The 16,698-nt window shown below is 43.7% G+C and overlaps 1 protein-coding gene across 3 annotated transcripts in view; it reads right to left on the reverse strand.

Annotated features, from left to right (window-relative positions):
- The window catches only part of PPFIA1 (PTPRF interacting protein alpha 1), a 93,483-nt gene that overhangs the window by 38,438 nt on the left and 38,347 nt on the right, over positions 1-16,698 (reverse strand). For 2 of the 3 annotated variants that reach the window (XM_069471709.1, XM_069471708.1), the window contains exons 5-13: positions 16,545-16,619; positions 16,078-16,179; positions 15,635-15,856; positions 13,922-14,068; positions 11,109-11,243; positions 9,631-9,714; positions 5,738-5,869; positions 4,258-4,320; positions 2,949-3,028 (exon numbers count right to left, since the gene is read on the reverse strand). In XM_069471709.1, the coding sequence (XP_069327810.1) occupies positions 2,949-3,028; positions 4,258-4,320; positions 5,738-5,869; positions 9,631-9,714; positions 11,109-11,243; positions 13,922-14,068; positions 15,635-15,856; positions 16,078-16,179; positions 16,545-16,619 (1,040 nt within the window). Of the gene's footprint in view, positions 1-2,948; positions 3,029-4,257; positions 4,321-5,737; positions 5,870-9,630; positions 9,715-10,094; positions 10,170-11,108; positions 11,244-13,921; positions 14,069-15,634; positions 15,857-16,077; positions 16,180-16,544; positions 16,620-16,698 lie in introns of all 3 variants that reach the window. The other variant, XM_069471707.1, reaches the window with a different exon arrangement.

Raw genomic sequence — 16,698 nt, forward strand, 5'->3', positions numbered from 1 at the left:
CAGGTGGAAGGCTTCACTGTCCAGGAAAACCAGCGCAGACTGCCACGGCCACGGAGACGAGCCGGGCGGGGTCCAGCTCCCTGGAATGCGGAGAGACCTGGGGTCCCCTCAGACCCCTGCTCTGCGTGCAGATGTCCAGGCCGGCATGTCTGCTCTACTTCCCACAGCTGACGTCCACACGCCCTGGCCTCCAACCACTCTGCCTTGGACTAAGACCCATGGCTTGAGATCAGCCCGGCACACATGCCCTGGTCTGTGACGCTGTCTGAAGTGCTGCCATGAGGTGCCTGAGAGGAATCCGCTGCAGAAGCCCCTTTCAGCCAGAGCTGGGGCTTCTCTGAACTGGATCTGGCAGCTCACTTCAGTGTCTGAATCAAAAACAGACTTGTGTGCAATTAGACTAGCAAAAATCAACACCCTTGGCTGAAGAACTGCCTGGAAAGACGAGCGTGGGCTCCAGGCAACGGAGCCGGAGGTGCTGGAGTAAGCCCCTGTCCAGTTCCCATCAGCAAAGGCCCCAGAGAAGAGCCCGGTGGCAGCAGGGGGCAAGTGCTGCCACCACCAGCCACAGGCACGTCACCTGCCACTTCTGTCTGTGATGGACTCATTTTCACTTACTCTAGGAACTCCTAGTTCTCTGTGAAAGAAGGGTGGCTACCTTCGTTTCCAGAAATCCTTAACAGGCAAAGGTCTTGGGAGACAGAGCCCACCAATCTGATGACAGTAAGTTAAACAGAGGACCCCTCACGAGTTTCCACACGACATGCCCAATGTGCCAACTCACTCACCTCTGGCTCACACCCGTTCCGTGTGTGTAAGAAATGGCTCTGGGAACTGTACATGAAACTGGTTATCTCTGTGTAAGATACCAAAGCCCAGAACTGCCCTTTGCCCCCAGCTTGCCTTTCACTCCCCCTTTCCCTCCTAACTAAGGAAACTGCTGCTTCCTTCTCGGCATCATTTCTAGCTTAGCTGCTCTGGGTTGTGACATATGCCAGAACCAGAAAAAGCTACGCACACACGATATCATGTGTGTACTTTTGGGTGGCTCACGCAGCCTCTGAAGCCCGCCAAAGCTTCCTCATCTGGACGCCCTCTCTTGGGCTTACTTTCCTCCAACTCAGCCCTGGCCCACAACCAGCCATCTCCCAGCCGTCCCCTTTCTTTTCCACTCCTCACTTCTCTTTCTGGATCAGATCACAAAAATAAGATGACCGATGTCACCGTCAGGGCATGTGGAACAAATGCATGGGCCGGGGGGCCAGCCCTCGCCTCACTCCTCCCCAGACCCCTCGTCACCCCGCACACTCACCTCCTCTCCATCCTCACAGCCTCTTGCTGTGAAACCTCTAGGTCTACCTCCCTGAAACAAGCCCTGTCCTCCCCACCCAGCCTCTCCTGCCTCGGGCCTTCAGGCCCACATGGCCACTTCAGACCCACTGCGACTCCCACAGCCCCCCTGCTCCTTGGGGCTTCTAGAGCAGCAGCTCCTCTCTCACCAGCCCTTTGGCTGGCACACGTGGGCAGCCTTCTGCACCTTAAAATGCCCCCCTTAACTTTGCTACCCTCCAGTCGTGGCAACAGCTCTCTCCTTCCCTTTCTTGCCAAAGCCCTTCATTCTGGACAGTGACACGCACTGAGTCCGCTTCCTTTTTATCTGCTCAAACTATTTTTTAGACACGCATCTTATTGACTCTGTCTCTGCCACACGAATGACACTAGCCTTTCAGCATCGAGGATCTTGATCTCCAAATCCAGCGACTTTTCTCTGGTCTCACCTTCCTCAGCATTTCCCCTGTGAGGATATAAACTCCTCCTGGGGAGTTCACCCTCCCCTGGCTTCAGAGACAGCAAGAGTTCCTGACTCCGACTCTCTGTAATTCTGTCTTCACTGATTTCCATTCTTGCTTTCCAGGAGTAGGCTCAGTGGGGAAGGGCCACAGGGTACCCTAGACCTTCACAATACCATAGATTGCAAATGTAGAAATGGGGATATGGCCCCAGGATTCTCCTAAATCATGTTTCAAGCAGGAGCCTGTTTCCTGTAGACTAATGTCACCAGCTCACCATTTCAATCATGTTTGCTAAAAGTTAACTCTCACTTGGTGATCATCTTCTACAAAAAAACAAAACAATAATTTTAATACCTTAATTAGAATGACTGCCTCTGTAACAATGAGTAGGAAGAAAATCAGAATGCTGGCGGGCCATATGCTGGGCTATTTGCTAGATGCATTACAAGCCAGGTGGTTCACTCCTACATCAGCCAACTCAAAGTCCTATTTCAACGGACTTAAATCAATACATAAATTAATTTTTTTAAAAAAGCCAGGTATGGTAGCATGTGCCTGTAGTCCCAGCTACTAGGGAGGCTGAGGCAGGGGGATCACTTGAGCCCAGGAGTCTGAGGCCAGCCTGAGCAACATAGTGAGACCCCATTTTTTAAAAAATAAAGTCACATGCCATGAGCCTTCAGTGTCTCCTAAAAAATACCAGAGACTCCAAATAGTGTACTAAATCCCTAAATGCCAAAGTGTTTCTCTAACTCCAACTGCGCAGCCGCTCCCTGAGCAGTCTCACTTGTGGGTGCAGACACCCTCCCATGGATACCAGCCTTGCATCTCTCATTTTGGAGTCTGTCCTCCTGTCCCTGTATCATCAGGGTCATACTCCACTGGGTACCTAAATTAACGTATCCCAATATTGACTGATCATTTAGCACCTTCCAAACCTCCTCCTATGTTTCTGAGTTTTGTCAGTTTTGCCAGTGCTTGGTCTCCCCTAGGGACCAAGCTCTAACCCTTGGAATATTTTACTCTTCCTTCTTGCCTGCTACAAGGTCAGACCATGAGCTACATCCAGCTATGCTGCCCACATGGCCAAGAGCAGGCCCTTGCAGACACACAACAGGTGCTAAAAACATAGTTGTTAGTTGGTTAACATCATACCCATGATGAAGTGAAGCACTTCTTAGTCTCATCTGGTCTAGTTCAGCCCTCAACGCTTCAATGTTTAGGACAAGCTGATCCTACAAAACAGGAAAAGACTTACATTACAGGTATCTCTTTTAGGTTTTAAAACGATTTGCTTCAAATGTGCTCAGATGTTGAACATAACTGTAATAGCTTAAACCAGCAGTTTAAATACCAAACAGTTTAATTCTGAGAAAATTTTCTGTAAGAGTACTGTGGTAAACATCAACCCTGAGACTACCAAATTAACTTTGTAAAGCTTCATGAAGAAAAACCTGTCTTAGTCATAGAAAAGTTTAGAGGAGGACAAACACCAAACCATTAACAATTATTAATTTTGCAGAGAGAAACAAGTCTTTTGGGGGAGAATGGGAACAATATTCACTTTGCACTGTACGTCTGTACTGTTCTGAATAGTCTCCTACCAAGCATGCATTCGTTCCTATGTCACCTGCACATCTGATCCCACCTGTAGATCTGTGCTGTCCTATACAGCAGCCGCTGGTCACACGTGGCCACCGAGCCCTTGAAGTGGGCTGGCCCACACTGAGCTGTGCTGTGACTATGAAATGCACAGTGGATTTCACAGACTTAATGAGAAAAAAACAATGTAAAGTAGCTCATTATTATTTCCTATTAACACATTATGAAATAACATTTTGGATATATGGGGTTAAATAAAATTAACTGTACCTATTTCTTATTACTTTTTATAATGTGGCTACTAGAAAATTGAAAATTATATATAGAAAAAAAAAAAAAAAAAAATTAGCCGGGCATGGTGGCGCATGCCTGTAGTCCCAGCTACTCGGGAGGCTGAGGCAGTAGGATCGCTTGAGCCCAGGAGTTTGAGGTTGCTGTGAGCTAGGCTGACGCCACGGCACTCACTCTAGCCTGGGCAACAAAGCGAGACTCTGTCTCAAAAAAAAAAAAAAAAAAAAAAAGAAAATTGAAAATTATATATGTAGTTAACATTATATTTCTCTTGGACAGCACTGCTATGGATGAATGGTTTATACTAATATTTTAGTTTCAAATAAGCGCCGAAAGGACTCAGAATTCTGAACCATACACATTGCCAGACTCAAAATACATCTAAAATACAAAGGCATTCAATGTGCAAATTTAGGAGTGCTGTGAATCTCACGGCAGTGGACGACGAGAGCCAGACAGAAAGTTTTTCTCAACTTCTGCCAAGCATCTGCAGTAACTATAATTATAATAAGCTCAGTTCAATTCAGCTCCGAACAGTTTCTAAATGAATTAGAGAAGATTTTTTAAGTACCTTATCATGTTGCGTTTCTTCTAATTGCTTTTTTGCATTTTCAACTTCTCGTAATAGAGAATTCTGAAAAAGACAGATAGTCCTTTAGTGTTTGTTTAAAATGTTGCGATACACAGCCTGGCTACATTCATCTAAAAAACAAAGTGCCACAGAAAGGGAATGGACCAGAGGAGCACACTGATGAGCCGTGTCACCGTCCCATGGAGTCAAGTGCTGACGGTGTGGCCAGGACCACTTCTAATCATTTCTCTTATTCACATAAAACTTACTCCTTCACCGACCCTATTTTCTAAACGTAGGTATGCCAGGTTCATGGTGCAAGTTTATTTTAATCAGTTAAACTGGTTTATTACTAACTTCTCGATTTTACAATTCACTGGTCGGTCACTTAGGAAACCTAAAATTAAGTTTCAAATGTATAATTAAAATATAGATATAAAGATATAAAATATAGATATAAATTTATAAAATATTAAAATAAAGATAAAAATATTCCTACCTTAAGGTTGATCCACTTACCAAGGAGTTAAGTGAGCTCTATGTGTTCTCTAACTCCACAGTCAGTTTTGTATAGCATAATGTGTTCCATAATGATTAGTAATCATTAGTCTCTCTCAAATGAGCACAACCTCAACCCTAAGAGCCAATTTCAGGGAATTTCTGAGCCTCCTCTCTAGGGACACTGGTGTAGTTAGGACAGGCTGTATCAAATCTGAATCCAACTGCAGCCCATTAGAACTTCTCTGACACAGATTCTAGGACATCCCTTTACTCTGGTGACAGCTAATGCAACTCTGTGACAGGAGCAGTAAGTCAGACTGGGCTTAGACGTTTTCCAAACCAAACCAGAAAGAAAGACGGTGGTGGCTGGAATGTGAGAATGTTTGGTTTCAGCCGATCAAATCTTTCTATTACACCACACCCCTTAGTGTTCTGCTTATAAATGAGACAGAAATTAACTTCCAAAGGAAGAGCAATAGAGGGGAGAGGGATAAGCCCCCCAAAAACAAACAAAAAAAGGATTCTAGTGTAGGGGTTGGCCAACTAGGACCTGCCAGCCAAATCCAGCCCACTGCCTATTTCTGTAAATAAAATTTTATTGTAACAGTCACACCTATTCACTCACGTATCGTGTATGCTTACATTTGTGCTAATTATTGGTTAGCACAAAATTATTTAATTATTCATAATTACTAAAAGTCTAAAATATCTGGTCCTTTATAGATACCATTTACCTCCTCCTGCCCTAGAGAATAAGAATGATACACAATTTTCCATACGTGCAAATGAAGCAAGGGCACAGCAAACAGGAAGTTGATTCAGGGACTGGATAATGGTCTGTACTTATTCCATTCTAAAGAATAATTCCCATTTTCTGTCATGGCTGCTAGCCACCATCATACGTCATTCCTCAGGAGAAGAGGAACAGTCTCTTCATGAAGGGTGGGTGCCTGCGGGGTGACCAGGCTCTCTGCCGTACCTTGTCTTCCAGAGCAGCCATCCTCTCCTTCAGGTGGAGCTGCAGCCGCTCGTTAGATTCTGAAAGAAGCTTGTCGACGGTGTCTGACAAACGTTTATTATGTTCTTCATTCATTTTTTCTCTTTGCCTTGCCTAAAATAGGAGAATCAGAGACTTAGGAACTTCAAGGAAACGTTCGATCATTCTTGTAGAAGCACAAGGACCGAGGGGTGGGCCAAGGGAGACCCACAGGCACCGTCGCCCTGGATGCCCGTCCCCCGCCATCCTCAGGGGCCTTCAGGGCCATGCTGCAGGGAGACACCACCAACGTCTTGGGCAGATCCTTAACTAAAAGGTCCCATTGCTTCTGGTGAACAAAGTATTCCTGGGCCTCAGGAATGTCACCGGTCATTAACTGTCAGATGGACTTAGGGAGCAGATTTACACCTAGGAACCAGCTTGTTAATGTACTAGTAGCGGAATTTCTCCTTGTGTAAATAAAATCCTGGGTTTGGATTCATGGGGAAAAAATTAAATTTAATTTATTAGATTATTAAGTATGAAATGTTCGATTTTCTTAGGTACTAAGCTTGACAGCTGATATCTCTGACATTTCACTTTGATACTTCTTGTGTTATTTTTATTGTGAGGGTACATCCTCAGTCTTTCAAACACACGGTTTGCCTTGTGATTGCTTTCAAATTTTTTTTAGAGCAATTTTTGTGAAACTATGGATAAGTCAAAAATTAGTGTAGTCTTTGAATATGAGTTTTGTCGTGGAACCAAGGCAGCGCAGATAGCTCGAAATGTCAACGAAGTGTTTGGGAAGGATATGGTCAATGAACACACAGTATATGTTGATGGTTTAAGAAGTTCCGTTCTGGTGATTTTAATCTTGAAAATGAGCCACGTGGGTGACCTGAGAACAGGTGGATAATGATGAGCTGAAAACTGTAGTGGAAGTGAATCCATCTCAACCTACGTGTGAATTAGCAATAAGATCTGACATTACTATTCCAACAATATTGGACCATTTGAAACAAATTAGCAAGGTAAAGAAGCTGGATAGATGGGTACCACATGAATTAAAAAAGCATCAGAAGAAAAACTGTCTTGAAGCTTGCCTCTCTTTGTTGTCACAACATAAACGTGAACCACTTCTATGCTATACTGTGACATGTGACAAAAAATGGATTCTTTTTGACAACGGGGAGCATTGGGCACAATGGTTGGATAAAGATGAAGTGCTGAAACACAGTCCAAAACTGAACATTCATCAAAAAGCTAATGGTGTATGTTTGGTGGTCCAGCGCTGGTATTATCCACCACAGCTTCATGAAACCTGGTCAGTCAATTACAGCAGATGTCTACTGAAACGAACTGTACAAAATGATGAGAATGCTTGCAATTAAACAGCTGAGATTGGTCAACAGAGACAGGCCAATCCTCTTGCAAGACAACATGTGACCACCTGTTGCATAAACAACACTGCTCAAACTACAAAAGCTGGACTTGGAAACTCTGTCATCCACTGTATTTCCCAGACCTTGCACCAACTGACTACCACTTCTTCCAGGCTTTAGACCACTTCTTGAAAGAAAAAATACTCAATTCTTAACAAGCTGTGGGAAATACCTTTCTCAATTTCATTGCCACTTGCTCTGCAGGCTTCTCCACTGCTGGCATAAACAAGCTACCGTTAAGATGGCAAAACTGTATCGACAGTTTAGGGACATAGTTTAGGGACATACTTTGATTAATTCTATTGCTTCTTGTTGGAGATATAAACTTTTGATTTGAAATTGGACAATTTCATATTTAATGATCTAATACAAAGCAAAAGGTAAAAAAATCTGTTGTTTTGTGACATGGTCTCACTTTATCACCTGGGCTAGAGTGCAGAGGTATCATAATAGCTCAATGCAACCTCAAACTCTTGGGCTCAAGTGATCCTTCAGCCTCCCAAGTAGCTGAGACTATAGGTGCGTGCCACGATGCCTGGCTAATTTTTCTGTTATTTTGTTGAGGCAGGGTCTCGCCCTTGCTCATGTTGGTTTCAAACTCCTGGCCTCAAGCAATCCTCCCACCTCAGGCTCCCAGAGAGCTAGGATTACGGCCGTGAGCCACCGCAACCAGCTAAAAAAATTGCTTTAAAAAAAAAATTGGTCAATTTAAGAAGACTCTCACATATTTTTCTTTATACACCTACATTGCTTGAATTTCTTATAATGGAAATTTATATTCAAAAATTATAAACAATTACCTTAAGGAATTTTCAAAATGTGGTAACAAAATTGACAAGTCTGTTTTCTAAAACCATAATCAACTGAAAAGCTTTGTTTTCACCCCATATCCTGAATGAACACAAACGACAGGTAGAAGGGGACAAGAAGAATTAACAGATTAGCAGGCAGCACCATTCAGGTGGCACCTTTGCACCTTCTGTATCCAAGCAGCTCTGTGGTGCTCAGGAGGCTCCTCCCAGGCAGAGGGTGGTGGGTACGGGGGCTACGCTGTGCACTCGAGTCACACTGCCCAGGAAGGGGGCTGGATCCACAAGGACTCACCATGAGCCTCAGCAGTGTGCCCAGCCCCTGCGCATTCAGTTTCCTCACTGGTAAGACGTGGGCAGCAGCCTCTCCCCTTTCTCATAAGGTCATTGTAAGGATTAAATATGAAGCACTCAGAATATACCTGAGCAACTAACATTATCTGAAAGGGCCCAAAACCTCATGCAAGATACAGAGTATCTAATAATCCTTCTTTAGAAAATTACACTTATTTTCTGTCAGCATTTGTGTATTTTAAATGCAAATTAGCTTAAAGTTTACTTTTAATTGCCTTAGTTATAAACACCCCTATCGTAACACTTGTCCTTCATAACGCCATAAACCAATTCTGACAGTCATTAAATATGTAAATGTAATTCTCTGTTTACAGGGTGAGAGTGTGTGTCTGTGTGGTGGGGTGTCTCTGCATGTGGGGAGGGGAAGGGGGACTGCCTAATATGCAACCCATCCTGGGAGTCAGAATCTTCCTGGAAGCTCGTTTGATACTCTGCAGTGCATGGCCAATACAGGTTTCTGCTGAAAACAGTATCTAATGGCCTTAGTGTCATAAAGCTGGCTGACCCAGGGGTATGAGAGTTTAGATGCTCCATGCTTCCTCAATCCACCCACTTGTTAAAGAAAAGGCCACCCCAAAACACCAGGCCTGGCACCAGCTGGCTCCAAAACTGTTCTCACTGTATCTGTTTCTTGGATGTTGCATACTGACATCTGCCCAACTCTTCCAGGAAAAACTCTCCTAGGGTTCAACTGACAGGGCCCTCCAATGCCATGCTCTCTTAATGCTCTTTTTATTGCAGCTCAATTATGGGGTTCCTCTTGCTCAGAAACAATCACTGTTCGGATTATTTTATTTTGGGATAGAGGTCAGGGCTCTGCCCTGGCCTAGCAAGCGGACTAGTTATCTAGGACAATGGGCTTTCCTCTGCGTTTCAAGGGTGGGGTTCCCAAGTCCAGCGAAACAGGTTTGTTTTAGCAGGAACCATGAGGTCTCACTTGTACCTAGAGCAGTTCCCCTGAGAGGATATTAGATGAACAAGAAGTCTTCTTGGACACGGAGATCCCATCTGCTCCCTACAGTACTGCTTTTGACCACAGACTTCTTTTGCTGCTACCAATACTGACAAAAAGCTGCCAGTGTATGAGATACACATATCAGTGGACAACTTGCAGATGAGGCCACAAAATAAGTGCGCAGGACAAGACTCAAGCTGCAGGGACAGTGTCTCAGCTGGGGGCAGAGGCAGCAGAGGAGGGAGAAGTGGAAGACAGGCCATGACCTCCACTGAGCCACGCCCCCAGAGTACACAGGCTCGGCGCTCCCAGCCTTTCTGGCTGAATACACACCCGCTGCAGTTCTTGGTTCTTTTCCTCTAGTTGCGCTTCCATCTGTCGTAACCTTTCTTCAATGTTGCCGTGTCTCTCTTCGGCCTGTCAGCAAAAAGGAAAAAAAAAAAACCCAAAAAAACCATAAGCTGGCCTGGTATTCACACTTCATTAACAACATGCTGTACACTACTGCAGCAGCAACAAGCATAACATGCTCTGCGTGGACTGTTTCCAATCACAGTAAATGGAAAGCATTTGCTACCATCTATCAACACATCCTATGTGGCTTCCCGTGCTCAGCCCTCTTTAGCTGGTGCTTCTGCAGCATGGCTGGTGCTGGCCACTGACTCAGTGCTGTGCCCCCACCCCCATGCCCGGTCTCCACGGATTCGTGACTTTCCCCATCTCAGATTGCTTCTGGTTAGTCAGCATGGAAAGCAGAAAGCAGCAAGCACAAGTAAGGAGCAATGTACAAATTCTACCTTCCTAAGCTTGGAAGTAAGTTCGAACAGTTTAGCTTCCTTAGCAGCAGAGCTCCCAGAAGACAAAAGGTCAGACTACAAAGCCGACAAGGGACAAGAAAGATAACAAGGGAGAAAAGAAACCGAGACTTTAAAAGCAGATCACGGAGAGGGAGGAAAGGTTCTGTTACAGCTGTTGGCAACACACTTGCTCGAAGGAACAGGTCTGTGGGTCCTGGATACCATCTGACTGGCCCAACGCTCCCCTTCACCAGCCAGACGCCGGGTCGTGGTCCAGCATCTTTTCACCGTCCCTCCCCAGAGGCTCAGGAAGCTCGAGCCAGGACCGCTGACAGGTGCCGACACGGGCCTCAGCCTGTGCTGCTCCCTGTGCCCGGCGGAAGCTCGCCGGCACTGCAGGGCGAAGCCTGCCCTGTGGAGTTGAGGCTGCTGGTTTGCTCCCAGAGCTCCCCTGTGGGTTGCCGCATTCGAGTACCTACTACCTCATCTGACACGGCCCCTACCTGCTTTCTTCCCACGTGCGTGGTGAGAACGTGGGAGGACAGGGACTGTGTCTTGAACACACATACCCAAGAGTTGAACAAATGAATCAGTATTACCTAGAAACATATTTTTAAGTAATTTTCAAAACAAAACTACTTCATCTGTTTATTACAAATTTATTTTAATTATCATTTCCTATTTGAGAAAAACTATCCTTCTTTTACATGAAGCTTCTGGCCTATGCTTTCAGATGGTGACTAAAATGACCCTAAAAAGCAGTAACTCCTAGACCACGCAGACGGTGGACAAACAGCATACACCTGACAAAACTGCAGGGAGATTTATGGGTAACAAAAAGGATCATGTCTGACGCTGAAAAAGCACCCCAATCTCAGAGCAAACAGCCCTAAAAACAAATCCGGCTGCTCCATGGGTTGAGGTGCACTGAGGTCACAGTGTGAGGCACAGGAACAAACCACGATCACAATCACAAACCCGCCATCTAATCCAGAACTAAGCCCAGGACACCACCTTGGAAAGGGCCGCCACCCTCTGGGCCAGCTCCGCCTCCACCTCGGGGAGCGTCTCGGCTTTCCTCAGAGTCTGCTGCAGCTTCTGCTCCGCCAATTCCAGGCGTTCTTGTAACTGGCGGTTTTTATCTTCGGTCTATGAAATGAGAGCAAAGTATCAAAATGTGGCAAATCTAGCCATAACTGTTTCTCACAGATTGAAACAAACCGAAGGCAGACACAGACTGAGTTCATTACAAGGGCATCACTACAGCTCTGGTAGCTGCTTCCAGGTGAGGCTTTCCTCGCTGCCAGGGGTACACGCCCACCTTCTAGAGCTTGATTCCAGTGAGCAAAACATCTCTTGCCAAAGTATTTGCCTTTCCTAAATAGCTTCAAAGAAGCTTTAACAAAAAACCAAAGGCTCGTATACACTAAGGAAAACTAGTTTTCTGTAGAATCTTGCTCATTCTTTTTTACTTCCCTTAAGAGACAGAATCTTGCTCTATTGCCCAGGCTGGAGTGCAGTGGCAGGATCATAGCTCACTGTAACCTTGAACTCCTGGGCTTGAGCGATCCTCCTGCCAAGCAGTTGGGACTAAGGGTGCCCAACACCACGCCCACCTAATTTTTAAATTTTTCATAGAGACGGGGTCTCACTATGTTGCCCAAGCCTGGTCTTGAACTCCTGGCCTCAAGCAATACTCCTATGTCAACCTCCCAAAGTGCTGAGACTATAGGAGTGAGCCACCATGTTTAGCCAGTTTGCTCATTGTTACTGACAAATTTCAGGTAAGAAGAATTTGGTATTAAGCCTTGTTAAAAAATCATCTCAGGAAAGGCAAACCCATATCAAGATTAGGAAAAAGAAAAAAAATAATAATCAGACCCATATTTGAAAGTAACATTGCTTACAGCAGACTGCCATGGGCATGTAAAAGAAAATATGGCTTTCATCTCCTTTTTCATATAGATCTTCCCAGAGTATGTCTAATGAAATGTTAGTTATTTTTTAAGTGTATAATTATTCTTTTAAAAAAAACCCTCTTACTCTAAAAAATTTAACAAAAGATTTTAAAATTGGGTGTGATGGTGCGCGCCTGTAGTCCCAGTTACTTGGAGGCTGAAGTAAGAGGATCTCTTGAGCCCAGGAGTTTGAGGCCAGCCTCGGCAAAATAGTGAGATCCTGTCACTTAAAATGATAATTTAAAAAAAGGCTGGAAAAAAAAAAAAAATCTACGGCTGAGTGTGATGGCTCACACCTCTAATCCCAGTACTTTGGGAGGTTGTGGAGGATTACTTAAGGAGTTTGAGACCAATCTGGGCAGCGTATCAAGACACCATATCTGCAAAAATTAAAAAAAAATCAGTCGGGGCCACGCACGGTGGCCCACGCCTATAATCCTAGCACTCTGGGAGGCCGAGGCGGGTGGATCGCTCGAGGTCAAGAGTTCGAGACCAGCCTGAGCAACAGTGAGACCCCGTCTCTACTAAAAATAGAAAGAAATTATCTGGCCAACTAAAATATATATATACAAAAAATTAGCCGGGCATGGTGGCACATGCCTGTAGTCCCAGCTACTCGGGAGGCTGAGGCAGGAGGATCGCTTGAGCCCAGGAGTTTGAGGTTGCTGTGAGCTAGGCTGACGCCACGGCACTCACTCTAGCCCGGGCAACAGAGTGAGACTCTGTCTTAAAAAAAAAAAAAAAAAAAATCAGTCGGGTTTGGTGACACACATCTGTAGCCCTAGCTACTCGAGAGGCTGAGGCAGGCGGATACCTTGAGCCTAGCAGTTGAGGCTGCAGTGAGCTATGATCAGGCCACTGTACTTTAGTCTAGGCAATAGAGTGAGACCCTGTCTCTTATTAAAAAAAAAAAAATTCTAAAAACCATCTGTAAGTCCAGGTTCCTGAGAGGTTACAATTTATTTACATGCAGCTTTCCTCTTTTTCTGTGTGCAGATAACACATTATGCTTTAAGACCCTCAAAAAATATGGCCAGGCACAGTGGCTCACAGTGGCTCCCAGAGTGCTATAATCCTAGCACTCTGGGAGGCCAAAGCAGGAGGATTGCTTGAGCTTAGGAGTTCAAGACCAGCCTGAGCAAGAGTGAGACCCATCTCTACTAAAAAACAGAAAAAATTAGCGGGGCGTGAGGGTGTAGTGTCTGTAGTCCCAGCCACACTGGAGGCTGAGGCACAAGGATTGCTTGAGCTCAGGAGTTTGAGGTTGTTGTGAGCTATGAGGAGGCCACTGCACTCTAGCCAAGGTGACAGAGCCAGACTGTCTCAAAAAATAAAAAATAAAATAACCCTCAAAAAATATACCACACTGTACGTACTTCATGAATTACATTAATTATACACAAAAGTGTACCAAATACACTTTATAAAATACCAAACACTTTATTTTCAAGAAGCCTGATTTAGGTTTTTCTCGCTAACTTGATTATCCCAGACTACAGAGAAACAGGAGTGACTGTGGTTTACCAAACCACAGGAGGTACAAATTCTTATCACAGACTTCATTTCTGACTTTGCCATTGATGGTGTCGTTCCCAGGTACTAGCAACCAGCCCACGCCTTGAAGTTCTTTGCCACTCTCTGCTCCTTTAGTAAAAATGCTAACAAGCAACAGGCTAACTTTCAATTAAAACAAAAGAAAGAACCAAGGAGTGTAGCTCCACAAAATGGTTAAATCAAATCCTATTAATAAATAATCAAAACTTTTACGTTGGAGTAACCCACACTTCTTGAACATAATATTCTAAGGTTATAAAAATTTTCTTTGACTTAATTAACAAAAGCCAGACAAAGGTACATAAAACCCATTACCTGCCGATGAATAGAATCTTTATTCGCAATTTCATTTTCAAGTTTATCATTGAGGTCGTGCACAGATGTGGCTTCACGCTGTGCGGCGAGGTAGCGTTTTTCAAGAGTAGTGATTCTCTCCTCCATGTCTTCCTTTTGGGCCATGGCCTAAAATAGGTATTTCAGAGGAGAAAAAGATAGATAATTAATACATAAAACATTATGATACTTCAGAGAGAAAAAACTCGACTAAATCCTAAATTTCAAATCAAATATAAAATTAGTGTCCTCAAAATTAAACTGATACAGATGTCAATTTTCTGAAATCTGAATGAAAATGTACCACTACCTCAAATATCATAAATATTCACCTATAAAGTTAACAAAGACTCGTCTGCCTTAATACTAAGCCACTCAGTTTACCAAGCTTATCCCTTTCTACACAGTATTACAAAAGAGTATATAAAACAGAATATCCCAATATTGCAAGAATTCAAGGAGGTGAAGGCATCTGCAATGAAGATGCAGCCTAGGTCTGCCTTGTGTTATATAAATGGTCTCACACAGGACAGGGATAAAGTAGTAAGACACAAAACTCATTTTCTAGAGAAAAGGTTGGATGAAATCTCATATAATCACAACATACAAGTGTGTTAACAAATGCAAGCAGAAGTCAAAGTTTAATTTAATTGGATGGAACCACCTAATGTCTGTAGCAAAACTGAAGTTAATCCCACATGTATCAACCCCTAGAAAGTAGGACCACAATGCTTTGCAGGTGGAGTACCTCTCTTCCACCCCACAATTCACTGATTTTTAGGTCCTTCATTGTTTACCAAGGGACTGTTAGCAAAGTCTTAATATTAAAAGCGACAGGTCTTAAAAGAATTTCAAAATTCTCTGCATTATTGATCTCTCCCACATAATCTCCTGCCGTAGCCAAATAATATTACCTAATAGGTTACGCAATATATGTAAATATCTTTCTTTGTTCTGAATTCTCACCTGAGGCTACCAAACAGTAAGTCAGCCTGTTCTATGTATATTACACAGTTAAGAGGATACAAAGGACAGGTGAGTGAGTGACAGGAGGAACACCAGAGAAAGCATCCAGCCCTCATTTCCTTTATGACTGAATATTAACAGTTTCTCATAGACAGTTACAAATGCAGACATGTTTGTCAGAAATGAATATACCTCACCATAGTTTCACACCATGATCCTGACAACTGACATTCACCACGACACACTGTGTGAAGGAGCAGAAGTCAGGAAAGCAAAAGGACACCAAGGACACCCTGACACAGGGCCATGCTCACAGCACAGCCGCTACCAAGCACCTGCCAGAGCAAGTGTGTGTCGGAAGGAAATGTGAACATAATGAAGAACAAACTAAGCCGGCCTAGAAGCCATACAGACGAAGACTCTCCACGAGGGCAGTGCCTGATCCCACGGCACACGGTGGTGCCCGCTCTCCAGCCACAGCCAGACAGTGGGGCCACTCTCCTCTACCTTTAAAGGGACAGGGGATTTCACCACAAAACTAGGGAGGCAGCCTGTCACAGTCTCCTAGCAATCTTTTTTGGATATCATTTATACAATAATCCAAAGCTTGAAAGTAATTGGGAGAGTAAGGGACAAAAGGAGCCAAAAAAAAAAAAAAAAATTCAATTAATCAAAACACCCCAAATATTCCATTTAATGACAATATTGCAGGTCTCTATGATCACTTACTTCACGGACATCTCGTTGCAATTTTGTGTTCATTTCTTCAGATTTGATGAGATCTTTTCTAGCAGTGTCAAGATCCTCTTCCAGCTCTGCCACGTGACTGGACAGGGCAGCCAGGCGCTCCTTCATCTGGCTCTGCTCCCTTGACTGCTTGCTTATGGTTTCCTGGAGCTCAAGTACCTTCGCAAGGTCTTCCTCATGGCTTAAAGAACCATCGGAAGATCTCTGCTGGGAAAAAAAAATCCTTAAATAGCCTTGTTTGGCTAGCTGTAAAATACTTCCAGAAACCAGGTAAAATCAAAACTGATTTATGCAATCTGTTGGATTACACAACTCTCATGGCCTCTCAAGCTTAAGCCAGTGCTTTAGCAACAGCTTTTCAAAACAGCCAACACGCTTACCATGGACAAATGAAATTAGTATACAGAGAAAGCCTGAAGACTTGCCTTTCCGTTCGTACTCGGCGTACTCTCTTGTTCATGGTTTATGTCAACCACTCCATCTGTTAGTGTTTTTTTCTGATTATTCTGTTCTTTAAGAATCATTAGCTAAAACCAAAAAATTGAATATGAGAGTAAAGTACTTTACATAAGTGAAATAAGACGGCAAAATTCCTTTTGGAAAAATACTACTATAAACTGCTAAACACAGTATAAAAGTAAAGCACGTGGCAATGTTATCCAACCAATATATAGCCAGATCGTTTAAAATGGAATTTATTATCTACTGTACAAATGGGTACTTAAGAAATAAAAGTCTAGTTTACTGGTACTTAAAATGACCTGGATAGGTTGGTCCTCAGTCAAAAAGATAAATAACATCTGATATCCACTACTACAGTCCTCATACTTTTAAAATTTAGGGATAAAAATAAAAATCTCTCAATTCACATCACATGATATCTCAAGCTTACCTCTTTGTGTGTGGCACCTAATTCTTCTTCTAACAAACTACATCTTTCAAGTGCTACTCGTAACCGCTCTCTCACCTGAAAATAAAAGGGGTTGAGTTAGCATGCATAGGTATGTATTTATTTATCTTCCTCTTCTTTTTTTTTTTTTTTGGAG

The sequence above is a fragment of the Eulemur rufifrons genome, chromosome 6 (assembly GCF_041146395.1).
Source record: "Eulemur rufifrons isolate Redbay chromosome 6, OSU_ERuf_1, whole genome shotgun sequence".
NCBI lineage: Eukaryota > Metazoa > Chordata > Mammalia > Primates > Lemuridae > Eulemur > Eulemur rufifrons.